The 16,428-nt window shown below is 38.1% G+C and overlaps 1 protein-coding gene across 1 annotated transcript; it reads left to right on the top strand.

Annotated features, from left to right (window-relative positions):
* The first annotated feature begins 2,415 nt into the window (after positions 1-2,415).
* Positions 2,416-15,341, top strand: NOL11 (nucleolar protein 11). Its single transcript, XM_069799326.1, has 18 exons — positions 2,416-2,596; positions 3,932-4,045; positions 4,926-4,982; positions 5,590-5,735; positions 6,001-6,058; positions 6,602-6,740; positions 7,139-7,336; positions 8,065-8,141; positions 8,873-8,996; positions 9,666-9,769; positions 10,037-10,114; positions 10,794-10,978; positions 11,236-11,361; positions 12,334-12,555; positions 13,070-13,148; positions 14,234-14,326; positions 14,636-14,743; positions 15,044-15,341. The coding sequence occupies exons 1-18, from the start codon at positions 2,447-2,449 to the stop codon at positions 15,155-15,157; spliced, it is 2,172 nt and encodes a 723-aa protein (XP_069655427.1). The 5' UTR covers positions 2,416-2,446; the 3' UTR covers positions 15,158-15,341.
* The last annotated feature ends 1,087 nt before the right edge of the window (positions 15,342-16,428 follow it).

Genomic DNA, 16,428 nt, shown 5'->3' with positions numbered 1-16,428 from the left:
CCTATGGAAAGAAACTATTTGACCTTATTCTTTGGCTTTTTTGATTATTCTGGAAGGTGATTTTGTGACATCTAGTAGCCAATTTGCATTAATTGCTGCTGTAGAGATTTTGAAATGAAAATATTTGTTCCTTGAATTTTAGTTTGTAACAAGGCCGCTATATTTTGTTAAAACTGCTTTGAAGCTTGCTGCACTATAACTTAAAAATAATGTGCTATCATTTGAAATAAGCCAAATGTATATGCTTTTTCATGAATTAGTGAGTGCAGTAAGAGAAAATTCATGATCTTGTCAATAGGAGCTTTTCTGTTTCCATTGTTTGGACTTGGTTTTATATGTGTAAGTTAAAATGGCTAAGTAAGTCTAACAATGTTTTGCTTTAAATGAACAGCATGGTCATTGAATTACAATCTCCTGTAGTTTTGTGGTGTCACTAAAACAGGTTTCATTGGTTTATTTCATTTCTGTGATAATTCCACGTGACTCTGAGTGTCCAGTAATTCATTTCTTTTATTTAGAGCGATGATGGCTATCAAAGAAGGACCAAGTTTTGAAATGGAAATGTGCATGTTAAAGAATGCAAGGCTCAGCAGGAGAATTTGATTGTCATATTTCTCATTCATATCACTTAGTTTCTGATTTTTCCAAGTTATTTATTATTTTTAATATTGTATTTTCCCTTCCATTTTGTTGTAAATAAACTACCAACAATTATTCTTTACAATTGTGGCTGTTTTCTTTTACTAGGTCTCCTCTAGCAAGGAACATACCCATTAGCCTTTCTACCTCCAGCTCTATAAGTCACTTCCTCAAAATTAAATCGCACAAAGAATTGGCTTTGCAAGGAAAATATAAACCACTTACAACATCTACAAAGGTTTTGTTGTGCCTCAGCTTTTTACAGATTTTATCAGGGCAGGTGCACCATCAGTCTGGTGTTAGCCCATTCATTTGTAAATGACCATTTGGCTAAGAAGGAAGTGTTTCAGTAGGGAATGTAAGTCTCTGTGCAGGGTTTGGCAGCCCAGCGTTGTAGTAAATAATACTGGAACAGAGACCACTCAAAACCTCTCAGACTTGTCTACAAGTCATTTAATTTTACTCAACAGAAATTTCACAGGTACAATGATTCTTTAAGTGTTTTAAGTAGAGGCTTACTGCATAGAAATAAAGCTTCCTCTGCACCAGAAAACTGGTAGTCGCATATTCAGTATAGAAATGCTTCAAAACCGCGTAGAACAGGACACAAGGAACAAACATAGACCTAGAAAATATTTGAGGCAGAAACCACGCAGCCCTGCCCAGCCTTGGGTCTGCGGTAACGACTTCTGGGTGGCTTCCGTAAGAGCCCCTTGGGGTCAGCGTGCTGGGGCCGTGCCCTGCGGACAGCCGGACCCCGGCTGAGGCCTTGCCGCCAAAGTGGTCGTGACTGTCCTCCAGGAGCTGGAATGATGGCTGGATTCTCCAGCAGGCAGATACGCCACTGACAAGACCCTGAAATTCCAGTGCTGACAACACGTGCTTCCCAACAGCGGACAACAGCTGGCCCAGTAACACGTCCAACGGTCGGACCTGGCCTGACCTCATCTCTTGGTGGTTTGGTTTGACTCGATGTTTTGTAACAGTTTGGGCTGGTGTTGCTAGGGCTTCATTAAAATTTGCACACAAATAAAACACTAACGCATGAAAATGCATCATAAATGGGTTAAAAAACTGGACCTGACCCTACCGCTACTAACATTGTTGGTGTTGCATTGCGCTCTTGCACGGGGAAAAAATTCCACCCTTTATTCTTTACAAAAATGAGGCATCTCATAGGGCAGAAATACATTTAATTAGTCTTAAAACCAGCCATGTTTTATTGTGTAGATGCAAAACAAGAAGCCTTTTACCTAATGTCCCCGTGCTAACCTGCACATAAATGACACTCTTAGAACACTGGTCGAGGGAACGATCCAATTAATACCATGCACGAAATGCACTGGGAACACCTGAACGTGGGAAATCCTAAATGCTGTTGACGGTCCCACTTTGGAAAAATCAATGGCTCTTCTTGGATTTTATAGAGCTTAAAATGTTCAGAACGCATCGGATTTTTACGTCCTTTGCGAGTGCCAGCTGGCAAAGCCTCCCTACTCCCCCAGGGGGAAGAGGCAGGGCTGGCACAGTCCCGACCCGGCGGAGCACGACCGCACGATAGCTGCGCACCAAGTCGCGACGCCAAGTTTCCCGCTCGTAGGCGCCGCGCCCGGAAACTCCCGAACGGCCTCGGCCGTTTCCGCCATCCCCGCCGCGCCCGGAAACTCCCGAACGGCCTCGGCCTTTTCCGCCACTCCCCCTCCGCCGGCTGTGGACGGCGGCGCATGCGCGATGTGCCGCCCCGGCGAGCGGCCCGCCGGCTCGGGGCCCGTGCCAAGTCTCGCGAGAGGCGGGGGGGCTCGCGAAGATGGCGGCGCTGTGCGAGAGCTTCACGCTGTGCGGTTTGGGTCCCAGCGGCGGCGTCGGCCTCGGCGGCGGCCTCCTGGCGCTAGAGCCGGGCCCCGACCCCGACCACGTCCTGCTCACCGACCGCGGCAGGACGGCCACGCTCTTTAAGGTAACGACCCGGCCCAGCCCCGGTCGCTCCTCCTCGGGAGGAGGCGTCGCTGCTGCCGCCGGGCAGCCTCGGCCTGTGGGAGAGTCCCCGGGCAGGGCCTCGGCGGCGGCGGCGGCACCGCAAGGCCGGTCTCCCTCCGGCCCGGCCGGAGGGCGGCTGGGCCCACCTGTCACCGAGCACCCCCCCCGCCTCGCCTCGCCCCGCCTTGTCCCGCCCGGCCGCAGGCCGCCATCCCTCGGCTGGAGGGGGGAGCGGAGCTGGCTTCGGGGAGTGGGGGCCCAGTCCTGCCCGGCCCAGTCCAGTCCTGCCCAGTCCAGCCCTGCTCACCTGCGCTCCTCCGCTGTCCCCCGGCCCGTCTGCCAGCAGAGCGGGTGTCGGCTTAGGCGGTTGCTTGCATATTTCTCCTCTTGCTGATTTTTCTCTCTCCGTTCCCCATTCCAAGACATACTTCCATCTCGAAGCTGCAGGGTACGTGACGTTTCCTTACAGTAGCCAGGGTGATGTGCGTTTTGTCCGGCTGTCAGTTGTGTGTCAGCTGCCTCACTGTTGGCTGGAGGATGAAAGATTTTAGTTTGCAGCACTTGGAGCTAAAAGTATGTTTTGGTGTCTTTTAATGTATGCATCTATTTCAGTAGACCATAGTAAGAAACTTTAGGAAAATATTTTGGGTTTCTGTCCTTAACTGGCTTTCACATTCATGGGGCTAGGGATTGTATCTTAGTGGATTCACAATACAGCCTCCTTTGGGTTGTTTAGTCCCACTGCTGAGGCCATACACGAGAATATAAATATGTTGCTAAATACACCCAGTGTAGCCCTAGGCCAAGGAGAGGGGGTTGAGTACCCTCAGAGCAGCCAGATGCAAATCATACATAAACATGAATTTAGACAGTAAAATTCATTGCTCTTGGTCTCAATAACTTACACTAAAATAGGAAGAGAAAAAGTGTGGTTCCGTGCATGATTGTATTAGTGAGTAAAAGTAACTTACACTAGTGATTAAAAGTAATGTCTTCACTTTGGAAAGGCCGTGCATTATACCTGTGTTTTGTGGCATAAACCTATCTGACTATTACAGGTCAAAGTTATTTCTCGTGTCAAAAGAAATAATTTCTAATTAATGTAGAGTTCTTTCACGTTACTCTAAAATTTTTGGTATTAAAATGAGAAACAGGAATGCTCAAGCGGAAGTTCTGAGTATAGCGGTTTCCATATTTTAATATTCTCATTCAAATCGGATGTGGCTACCTTGCATTTGCATTCTGTCATGAGAAAAATCCCAAAAGTGTACCATGCTGTATTTTAATTACAGTGCCTTTGTTCTGACTCTTCTAGGTTTCAGATCAGAAGCCACTAGGTTGTTGGTCAGTTAAACATGGGCAGATTATCACGTGTCCGGTTGTATGCAACTTTGAAACTCATGAATATATAGCTGTTCATGATGACAAGGTGAGATCCTTTATCTTTTCTTAACAGGAAAAAGGATATAGTGAGTCTTTTAAGTGAGTGTCAATAGGGAATAAATCAGCGGTGCTACGTTTTTGGTTAAATGTAAATGTATGGAGCTCTCACCACCCTCTCGCAGTTTAGGTTATCTCTGTTCTTTGAGAGGACAGGGATGTGCAGTTCTACAGCTGCACAGTGTATTCTTTTGTTAGCGACGTGAAGATCATCTGTGCTGAGCACCAGTTATGCAGTAGCCTTTTGAAAACAGAAGCATTCTCCGTGAGGAATGCCTCATGCATACATTCTCTAAGGATAAATTATTTCTTTTGTTGCAGACTGGTTGACGTTTAGAACTGCATGATTATGGTACTGAAGTAGTTAAAATAGTTCATAGCTGCATCCTTGTTTTTCTGCTTATATTTTACAGTTAAACATTTCCTGTTTGTGTACTTGTAGTGTTTGCTCAGCATGTGCTGAACCTTTGGCTTTTTTTAATTGTTGCTCATGAAATATCTTTCCTGACCTTTCATTGTTCTCCTGGAAACATTCTCTTCCAGATCAGATCATCTGTATCTTAATCTGCTTCCATCACTTTGATCTACTTTCATTGAGAATTCTGCTGTATCTTTTTCCTTAACCTTACTCTTTCCTATCCTCCCTTTCCAATTTAAGATTTCTGAGCTTGGTTTGTGTTCCTGTCATACCTGCTTCAGCTTCTTCCCATGCAAACTTCCCTGGGTCAGTTTCCACTAAGGTTGCTCTGAATACTTTCTGTATATTTTCCTCCCGTGTTTCAGTGACACTCAATTGCTAGTGTTTTGCATGCTGAAAAGTCTATATATTCTTGTTTTACTGTGCTTAAAAAATGATGCTTCTCTTAAAGGTTTTAAGAATATGGAACAACAAAGATATTAACTTGGACAAAGTATTTAAAGCAACGGTAAGTCTCTTACGTATGTTCACTTTTGTGTTAACATTTTGAATCCTGGTGGAGGGAAGAGTTGGTAATTTTCATAGTACTAGTAATATTATATTTTAGCTGACCATTGTCTTAACTTGCACTTCATGATGTTCTGGAATATTGCAAGAAATCCACTTGGACTGAGAGACTTGATCATCAAAGTATTATTCTTAAAATTATTTGTATCCCAAGTCCAGAGTTTCAGAGGACTTTCTTTAAAGATGGTGAATTACATTCAAATGTAGATTTTTCTGTTCTGCTGGTGGATGTGTTAAACAGCACTTTGTGTTGTGCTGTATAGCAGTTGTTAGAACTCCTTACCCTCAATTATGGTTTTTCTGATATGATTCAGAAGTCTGATGCTCATTGGGATGCTTTCCTGGCTTTTTGTCGGTAGTGATCTGTGACATGCATAGCATTTCATAAAATTGGCATCTACTAGACCTATGTTATTAGGAATCTTACAGGTTCATCTTTCTTCTGTTACTTGTTTATTGAAAGAACTAAAAAAAAAAAATCACTGATGAAGCACTTAGCTTTCAAGGTAATGTACTGAAAAACATACAATTTTTTTTTTTCCATATAGCTTTCAGCTGATGTATACAGAGTACATTCACTACCCAATGGAGGGCCAGTGGTACTATTCAAAGGAGGTGGTGTTCGAACTTTAGATGTCCTTCTGGAAGCCCCACAACAAGAAATTGAAAACATTATCTCCGATGAAGTCATTAAGTAAGTGACACAACTTTATGAAGTTTGCTTCTTGTTTAGAGGGATTGATGATGACGAAAGTTGTTCCCTTTTTTGAGGGAGCAGGAGAGAAATCTGAAGACCAGGATCTTGGGGTTGGGTGGGTTTTTCCAACACATTGTTTTTAAAATCTTAAAATTATTTATACAGATATCCTAAAAATTAGAGGCTGCCTAAGGAATAGTGATATGACTTTAGGTGTAAGTCCTAGAATTTAGAAGACATTCATACAGCTTTCTGATTTTAGGTGGAGTGAAGCTTTTATGGAAGGTCAACAACCTGTCTTAATTTTTACTACTGAGAAAGTGAGTCGAATACTTTTTTAAAAAATTTTCATAGCAGCAAATCTAAGTGCTTTTTCTAAAATCCATCACCTGTTTCATTGGATTTTAAGAGCTTTTAATGAAATCATTATCCTGACTTAATCAATATCCAATGTATGTATTGTTTCTGATACAACAGTTAAATTGAAGTTGTGTTGCTTTCAGGGCTGAGGAGCCTGATTAAGATTAAATACAGTAGACTATTGTGTGACTCTTCATTGACCTCAATACTTGCTCATTGTGAAGAACTTATTAAATAGGATTTATGTTTTTTAAAAAAAGTTATACATGAATCTGTCTTTATTTAAATGCTTCTCCTTGTGAATCCAACTGTTTCATCAAATTAGAATTTTCTTTACATGCTTGAGTCTGCAAACTTTTCTGAATTTAGGCTGTATGTCTTATAGAAAACACAAATTCCTAATTTTGCTTAACGTTCAAAGTTAAGCAGTACCAATATCTGAATTTCTGTTATCTCTTCTTTGTGTAAATTAAAGGAAAACTTTATTTTCTTTTTTGTTTTAGGATGGGGATTTTTTTGTCTACGTACAGAAACTTAAGATGAATAGTCTACACAAATATAAGCTTGAACAACAGGAATTATCTAAACCACTGAGTTTCACGGCCTATATAAAAAATCAAATAATCACACTTCTGTGTTTGTGTAAGTTAATTTTCTAACGGGATGTGATAATAAAGCAAAGAATTTTATGGAAGGACATAAAATGTTGACATTTATTAATTACTGTTTAACATTTTGTAGCTCTTTAAGCTTTCATAAAACAGCTAGTGGTAGAAGTTGTAATTAAATCTTCCTGATATTTTAATGGCTGCAAGGGCTGACCATTCCTAAATGTTACGACTTGTACCTTGCAGATCTCGTGCTAGCTATGCTTTTATTTTGCTGCTTTGCGTCATAACGTGTCCCTTAAATATCCTGTATTATTTCTTCTTTCAGCACTTGCTGGATTTTGTTCTCTTTGGATGTCCTCTTGCCATATCATATCAAATATTTTTTCCACAGTAATAGATGATAAAAGCATCATCACTTTTCTTTGACAGATTCCAATGACTCTGTGTACAAGGTTCTGATACCTCTGCAGCAAAATACTGAAGAGGAAGAGCAAATTTTGTCCAAGTCACTACTACTAAACCTTTCGGTATCTGGAAGTGTTCTGAAAGGAACTTCTTTCGTTGTTCTTGATAAAGACCACGTTGCGGTATTAGGAAGTCTAGCTGCATCTGGTGAAGAATCCAAAGGTAACTTGAAAAATCAGATTAAGATGTTGTAAGGTCTAAAATTTCCTTAGGCAAAGCACTAAGCAGGAAATAGTGCAAATAAAATGTTAGTTGACTCTTGAAACTAGTACGTAGTTGAGCTGTGCTGTTCAGAGCACTAGCCAAAAGATAACCTTTACCAGTGAACCGCATAGTGTGTTGCAGGACTATACTCACTGTTGTGTTTCAGTATTTGGTTGCATGCTGTTTGTGAAACAAAGTTGAGAACGTGCAGCAAGAGAACTCATGGATGGAGGGGAATTAAAAGGAGGACTTGGACACTTGTAAAAGGACCTATGTGGGGAAACAGACCTAATGTCCGCTAAGAAATCAGTGTCTAAAATAAGTAAAATAAACACTTCAGTCTCATGCCTAATCTTCCCAAGTGTGGGATCACCGAAATTTAAGCCACTGATCATGGCATTTTATGACAAAATGTTCTTCCTGACTGGAAGCCACACTGGCTGCTGTCCCTCTTGCCACAGCTTCTTGTTTAAAGCTCTTCACTGGAAAACTAACTCATCTTTAAGTATTTTTCTTGAGATCTAACCAGAAGGACTTAGTTCCTAATGTTGAATACATTACTGACTGAGCTGTTTTGAAACAGTTGTTTCTATTTCCTCAACTGTTTTTAACTGAAAGTAGCAAAGGCAAATGTAGCATTTCTGTTGCTTTTTGGGGTTGTAATATCTGTCTCTTATTTTGCCTAGAGTGCCTAACAATATGGAATACAAAATTTCAGACGTTGCAAACTTCAAAGGAACTGCCTCTGGGAACCAGTGGACAAGTAAGTTCAATCTTTAATTTGTGGTCCACAAGCTTTGTGCATTTGGCATGATAGCAGTGAAGAGACTGGTGGGCTTTAGAGTTCTGCTTCTGTCTGGAAGAGCAGTGAATGCCAGCTTCTGAAACAAAGCTAATATTGACCCATTGATGAGCTATTTTTGTCAGAATATTTAGCAGGACAATGGTGGCCTATGGCAATTTCTTTGATAATTCAGTACCTTTTCACTTCTGATGGTCTTGATTATTTGATGAGAATGAAATAGCTAATTAAACAGAAAACCCAGCCAGTATCTAATCTGTTGAGATGATTTGCAATTGATGGTCTAAATGATCTCTGCATCTCCCTAAATAGCATTTCAAGATGTTCACATGTCAACTGATAAGTAAACTGACACCTAAGTAATAAATGTGCTAGTGAAATAGAACAGCTGACTTAAAATTGCACAAGAGGGAGTGTAAAAAAATAGAATTATCAAGTGGATTTAATGCCTTGGAGCAGGCACTGTACTTTAAGACATCCCTGGAAAAAACGCTTCTTATTTCATATTGTATTTAAAATCAACAGTTAATGAAGGTCTGCTAACAAGTGTTAAACCCACCAAAAATAATTTAAAATAATCTGATTGCTAACTTTTAGTTGAATTTTGTAGTAAGGAGTTAAACATCAGCTTGTGTAGGAACACACTTTCTCTGCTCATCTCCTCATTAATGATATGTTTTAATATTTTTTAGTTGTGGTGTTATGAGGAAAAATTTTTTTTTACTCATGGGAAAGTGTTAACAGTGATTATGTACAAGTGTGAAACGTCATCTTTGGCAGCTGCTGTGGGAAAGCTCAAGGACAGTCAAACCCCTGGTAAGAATTTTTATAATTACAGTGAAAAGATCTTGTAAAAGGAAAACTTCTGAAATTGTGTAAAAATTACTTTACTGCAGTCTATAAATTCAATTGAATCTAAACAGCTTGAAGTAACCTAACACTGTATTCTGTTCCTAGCTGTTTAAATTTACTGTTGCTGAGAACAGCGAAGCACACAAATGTCTGAATTTATTGTGGCTTCACTTAGCCTGGGTTGTCATTCAAATACTGGCATTACTGAAAGTACTGGAATGCTAGCTATGAATACTGAAGACAAAATGAAGTGCTATCTCCTATAAATTATTTTCAAAGAGTTTGTGATTACATTGGGCAAATTCAAACCTTAGTTTGTAAACTTTAGTTTAAAATTGTGCTGTCGTAGTGTCTTTAATTTAGCATTTCACTGGTAAAATGTTGTTGCAAGTAATGCTCACCATAAATTGTGTAATAACTTATTTCTCTTCCTCCCAGAGGCTGAATGGAAAAACAGTATGCAAAAGGAGCCCTAAAAATACGTGCTGCTGAGATAAAACTGGAAACTTTCTTAGCATAAAATGACTTGGATTATACTTTAGAAAATAACTATAAGAAGTTGATATAATATCTATACTTTAATAAATGTGCTTTAAGTGTTACCTTCATGAAGTTTCATTTTTGTGTTCACAGATGTGTCTTCATTTGTGAACTGGAATACCCTTGGAGATGAAGAGCTGGTGGTTTCCTTTCAGTCACAGCAGTCTGTAGCTCTGAAATCTGAGTCCAAAATGACTGTAAGTTAGCATTAGGAGCATGTGAGGTTTTTGTTTTGTTTCTCTTGCGTCTTCCCCATGCTGCTACTTTTACTTTTAGGTGTTGTGGCAGAAGGAAATTTCACTTTGTATTTGTCACTCATTGTTTCTAACGCTGTTTCTGGCATTGGACTACCCAGTTACTAATTGTAATCTGTGCAGCAAGTTGTCACGTGAAGTTCCTAGTTATCTTGACTGAAACCCTTCAATATATACCAGCTGAATAATAACTTTTGTTTTTCTTTATAGTTAAGATCAAAAAGGAACACGGTTGCTAAAGTACAGCCAGATACCTTATCAGTTGGGCAGCTCTTGCTAAATCTAAAAGTAAGTAAACCAAATAACCTAAAGTAGTGTTTTAGACACTCTCAGAATATTCTAGTTGTCTCTTAAGCTATTCATCTTTCCGTGTCCTCTTGTACGTATCAAGTTGACAAAGCTGCCTTAAACAGGTGAGTTGGAGGATATTGTTATTATTGTGCTAGAACAGTAAATAAGGTGGGAGGATATTTCACCTGAACTCTGCTTTTTTAAGCTTTTTTAGGCTCTTATTTTATGGTTTTAATTTTGTTGAAGACATTTTGGATCTAGAAAGTAGGAATGCTAGGAATTCCACTGCAAATATACCAATAAGCTGTTTAGTTCCTTTCTAAAACTTGCTGCAAGTGTTATGATGCTTCAAGTTGCATTCCTTCCTGTGTGAACGTACCTATAGTTTACCTGTGGCTGGACATCTTGATAATGTTACTGAAGTAACAGGCGAATAATCCCTGAGCAATTATTGAAAAATACTGCTTACCTGAGTTCAGAGTGAGTAATTACCTTCAAGTGGTGCTCTCATGCTTGAGAGAGACTACCAAAATGCAGAGTGGTGAGGGGGTTTTTTGTAAATTTTTTTAGCTTGAATTCCAAAATACATCTGTTTCTACTTGGTCTAATTAGCAATAGTACAGTTCTCAAACCTATGCCTTGTACTTCTGAGTTGCACAGTATTTGTTGTTTTCAGGACGCTTCTACAACTGCATTTGAAGATGAATTGAGACAATTGATGTCAAAAGCACAGATGCCAGATTTCCAAGCTACCATTGGATGTGTAATAACTGCTCTTATAAACAGATGTAAAACAAATCCAAAGTACTACCCTCGAAATTTCCTGCTACAGATAGTCCAAACCCGAGACTTGTCTTACAGGTGATGATTCTGCATTTTTTTAATTATAAGGAATAGTCCTTCAAAGTAAAAAAAAAAAATTAGAAATCCAGTTGTTTATAAAGCATTCTTGAATTATCAGAATTTACTGTCAAAGGTGCTTATGCTTATTTTCTGATGAAGCTCACACTTCCCAGATAGATTTTTGTGTAAAACAAGATTAATACTTCTGCATTAGCTGTCAATGTAGTTTTCAATGGGTATGAACTATGCAGCCTATTCTTTTCATATTCTTGCAGTTTATGTCCAGATTTAATGGCCGTTGCTTTGGAGAAAAAAGATGTGCATCTCTTACAAATCTGCTTACAACGGTTTCCAGATATTCCTGAAGAGATTACTTATGCTTGCTTGAAAGTATTTTTAAGGCAAGTTAGAATCACTCTTTTTTTTTTCCTTTTTTTTTTTTTCTTCTTCTTCACCAAACCAAGCCCATTAATGAAAAGCTGTGTGTTGTCAAGAATGGCTTTAATTTTATAGATGAGTAATTAATACTGTGCATTAAATTCTTAATTCTGACTACAGTGTATGTTGCAGTCTCGCAGACTGACAAACTTTTTACAAGATGTCTGTTGCATATGTTAATTCTAAAAACTATGTAAATAGTAATTAAATGAACATGCCTTTTGGTAACACTGCCAGCTTGAATGGCATTCGCATCCTTCTACATATATTGTTACAACTGTCTGTTTACTGTGCAACAGACTTAATTGGGAACTTACCTGGGGTAAGAATGCCCCTCCCCCCCCCCCCCCCCCCCCAAAAAAATTCTTCTAAGTTCACGACAAAAATGGTTTTCATATACCAAAAAGGATGAAATTTTAGGTAGGCACTGTAACCGAAAGACAAGACTGTTGTAACTGTTCCTCTAGGCTTCCAGAGCAAAAAGGATTTTTTTTTATTGGAAACATCTGATCTATTTAATTTCATACCTTAGAATTGTCAAATACTTTCTAAAATACTATTTCTAAATATTAGGAAAATCATAACTGTCTTATGGGTTGAAGCAGTCCCACTAATTTCAGAATACAATAACAGTCTTGAATGGGGTGTAACCTTTAAATCAGCCTATGACTGAATGCCTATGAATGTCTAATAATACAGTAACTTACATTGCTGGAATAAGAGCAGTACATGTATTGTTCAAGGTTAATAATTACAAAATATTAACTGTTCTGTCATGTCATTTATTCGTTCTACAAGACTTTATATTTTAGTGTATGTTTTCTCTTTCATAGTAAGTTTCAAAGAGTGCATAGTATGTGCTACTGTTGGGATGGAATTGTTGATTTTAAAGCTAATAATTAAAAGTATTAAATGTCTGAAATTTTCTTCTACAGCATTAGTGAAGCCTATCTTCAAAGAATAGATGTGAATCTAGAATCTGTAATCTGTTACATTGATATTGAATTCAACAATAAAGAAGTTAAGACTGAAATTGTAGAAAATGGTTTCAATGCGGAGCTGGAACAAGACATCTGGGATACTAAAATCACAAAGGAAACCCATCTGACGTCTGATGGTGAATTCTGCCCTGTTGGACCACAGAAGGCAGCATTATTGTATCCTCTGTATGTTTCAATGAAGGAAAGTCAGTGCATTATATGTGATGTGAATTTTTATATTTAGTATTACTAAAAGACATATCTTCTGTTACTGTTGAAAATTTCTGAGAAGTTCTGATAAGACAAGTTCCTACTCAGTAAAAAAAATGTTTAGAATATAAATAGAAACAATTAACTTCTAGAAAGCATCTACACAAATTTTATTATTACAATATTGCAAAAGTATAATGAAACTTTGTCTATTCAAGAGAAAATAGCATCAATGATTTTGATGTTTGCCTGTTGAAACACACTACCCAATTACATACTTGCAGTAAACAGAACTGTTCAAGCTGTGTTGTGATATTTCAGTTGCTGTATATATTTCATGATAGAAATAAGGGAGATTCAAAAAGCTGAAATAGGACCTCTCTCAAAGAACCTAGAGAAATATTTTAACTAGAATTCACTTCAGTTTGTAGAAACTGGTATTTTTTTCCTGCCATTTTATTTCCTTAATAGTACTGCACAGAAATGCTGTTCTCCATTCAGCTTACAGTGAAACGTTTCTTTTGCCTCACCTGAAAAACCTTCCAGCTCAGCAAGCTGTTGTAAGTATGTTAAAATCAAAGAGCTTAAAAATCCTTATTATTTTGCGGGCAGGGAAAGGGAAGAGTTTTTCAATTGTATATCAGAAACTTGCCACTCTTACTGGAGTCCGAATCACAGACTAATCCATGAAAATGAAGTTAGGATGCCTAATAAGATTTAATGTTACTGAGTGTCACATTTTTTCCACATACATGTGGAACTTTTATTAATTTTTGTAGTCCTTGCTTATTTTCGGAAATGTAAATAAGAACCCTCTTTATGACCCAGCCTAATTGGAAAATGTTCATATTTTGTTAGCAAGTATAGTACCTTTTCTTGATTTGGATGCTTTTTAAGAAAGGAATGAGACGTGCTAATTTAGTCAATTGCATCAGAAACAGAAGTTTAGAAAATAGGAGAAACAAACTGTACACTGTGTAAAATGCTAAATGTAATACAAATCAAACTCGACTATTAAATCTCAGATCCTCTCAGTTAAAAGAAAAAAAAACAAAACACACACTCCTCTGTCCCTCAAAACCTTAAATGTAACTTCAAGAACTGCGTGTACCATAGTACCTAAGCACGCATGTGCTTTTCCAGTGATTCAAAAGACCCCACACATCAGAACAAAGCTGATCTTAGCACTGACCCATCTCCTTGATTTCATTCTTTGGAGAGAGAAAGAATATTTCACTCAGAACAAGATGATGTTGACCTGATTCTGACCATTAGCAATTTAATGTTGGCTACTGAAAGTGAAACTGGGACTAAAATTGTTAATGTTGATACAGTTTTTAGCAAAGTTCCTGGAAAAAGTCTGTGATTGAATTAAATTGCACTGACAAAAGCACTGGAACAATGGTTACCCCTGAATATAACTTTACACTGAATATTGCTGAGAATCTTCAAACACCTAGCTATAGATGGTGTAGGAGAACCATAAAACTTATTTTTAATGTATAGCGTACAGGCATCTATGTTGCTTTAAAAAAATACATTTTAAAAAAAACCAAAACCCTTACAAGTATTGCTGTGTGCAGGACAAAACTCCTGTCTTTTAAATATTTGTCCTTTAAAAATATTCTGACTTTTCTATTTTTAGCTGTTTCTCAGGTATCTATACTACCTGTATGTGAAATGCAGTGAAAAAATTAATACCACTCTTCCTGGAATACGCTCTCCAACTATAAATCAGGTGAGAAGTTAGTTCTAAGAGTTGTACTTCGTTCAGTTTCTGTGGTGTGTAACTTAGTGAGTACTTGTGAATATCAAGAATCAGCTGAGATCTACATTCATTCTACAAAGTTTTGTCTATTAATATAACCTGTATGAAGTCAAATGTGACAACATTTTTTACAATCAGAAAAAAATATACTGCATTAAAATATGAAACTACACATTTTGCATTAGAAGTTAATGTTTCAGAGTTCAGCTTTTTAAAGCAAAATCTGTGTCATTTGTGTATCATAAAATATAAGTGTGCTTTTCTTTTTTTTGTCTTCAGATTATGGATTGGATGTGCCTATTACTTGATGCTCAGTTCACAGTTATGGTGATGCTACCAGATGCAAAAGAGTTGCTTTCAAACCTGCATAAGTTTGTGAGAGCCCAAGTAAGTTGCATCTTCTGGGATAGTTATTTCATTTTAGTATGGATTTAGAATATGGGTGTTAATAAGGGGTGGGCAGACAACAACAAATTATATAGTAAATCAAATAATGTCTGTTCTGCTCTGTATGCTCCTTCCTGAGCGTGAAATGGCAGTTGCCTTTCTTTCTCATTTTGATTTTAAAAGCTACTATATTTGTTTGGTTTAAATATTTGAAACTGTGCAGAGCCACAGGTAGTTCCACAGTATGAAAATAATTAAAATTTATTTTACTGTAAATATCTTGTGTTTTCTTCTTTTCAGGTACGGTTCTACTCCGAACTCAACAAGATTGAAGGAAGTTTGCGAGAATTACAAAGACTTAACCACCAGAAAGACTCTCAAACATATTCTATTGAAGTGCTGGAACTTATTTGAATTTGAAATTAATTATTAACACATTTATTTTTTATTGATTCCTTTTATGACGAGGATGTATTAGCACTCCATATTGGGGATGTGAAAAGTTGTTTTCTACGTAGGAGGAGCACGGTTACTCTTGTAGCTACATGGGAGTTGTAAGTTTGAGACTTGTGTATTAAAAGCTCTCTTTCTGACTGGATGAGAAGCTGGATGCTTGCTTATATTTTCAAGTATAATTTTGATATGTAATCATAAGAACAGCCCAAAATACCACATGACTCTTAGCAAAGAATTAGCAGGATATTTGCAGTAAGGCTTCAACAGATGTTTCATCAAATGAATTGACATTTTTATTCTACTTGCTGCTTTTTTACTTAATAGTTGAAGTCTGATGAGAGTCTTCAGAGTTCTCTTATCTCCACTCAGGTTATGAACTATAGATGAACTCATTTGAGTTTGCTACTTTGATTTTTCTATTTTTATGTTGTTTTTACTTTGTCCAAAGATGCCTTTGACATTACAGACCTGGCTTAAACAGGGAAGGTAGCTTAAGTGTAGGTGTGGGGTTGTTACCTAACTCACTGCTTTCTCTCTCCTATGTGTCATGGTATCACAACTTGTTAGTGTACTCTTTCATGCTTTCTTTTCCAGTCCAACCAGGTCCTCCTATGCTGCTTTTTAAAAAAAAAAAAAAAAAAAAAAGAGAAGGGAGGGGGTTGTGTGGCAGTTAGTAGTTAAATTCTTGAATGACAATCATCTAAAGCTGTTTTGATGCATCTCATATCTGACAAGACCACCTGCACCCAGAAGCTGCCTACAGCTAGGGAGAAGGAAGAGGTGTACAGCAGGAACTAGACTCCTTCCTCAAATGTAGAAGCAAAGTGCAGTTATTTAATAGGATGTCTTGTTACAATCTTTATCTCAGCGGTTGCCATCAGCTGAAGATGACTGTTTTCTCAAGCAGAGAGACTGCTCTTCTAGAGCATGCTCTCCTGCACAGACTTGCAGAATTGAGTTAGTGGATTTCAGCGTAATTGGCAGTACTTCAAGACTGCTGCTTTAGGAATTCTTGAAGCTTTCTGTTGTTGAAAGGTGGCATCCAAGATAGTTTCTACTTTTTAAATACTCATCTCTTGAAATCTTGCCTATATACATTTGAAGCTTTGGGGGAAAGGGGAGAGGAGCATAAAGATAACATTCAGGTACAATTTAATGCTGTGGACTTTGGAGTGAGTTTGACCTGTGTTTAAGCTGACCATGCAACTGGTAACTGCCAGCACAGCTCA

Source organism: Haliaeetus albicilla, chromosome 12 (assembly GCF_947461875.1).
Source record: "Haliaeetus albicilla chromosome 12, bHalAlb1.1, whole genome shotgun sequence".
Taxonomy (NCBI): Eukaryota; Metazoa; Chordata; class Aves; order Accipitriformes; family Accipitridae; genus Haliaeetus; species Haliaeetus albicilla.
Note: the sequence above shows the minus strand (reverse complement) of the source record. Positions and strands in the feature narration are given on the sequence as shown.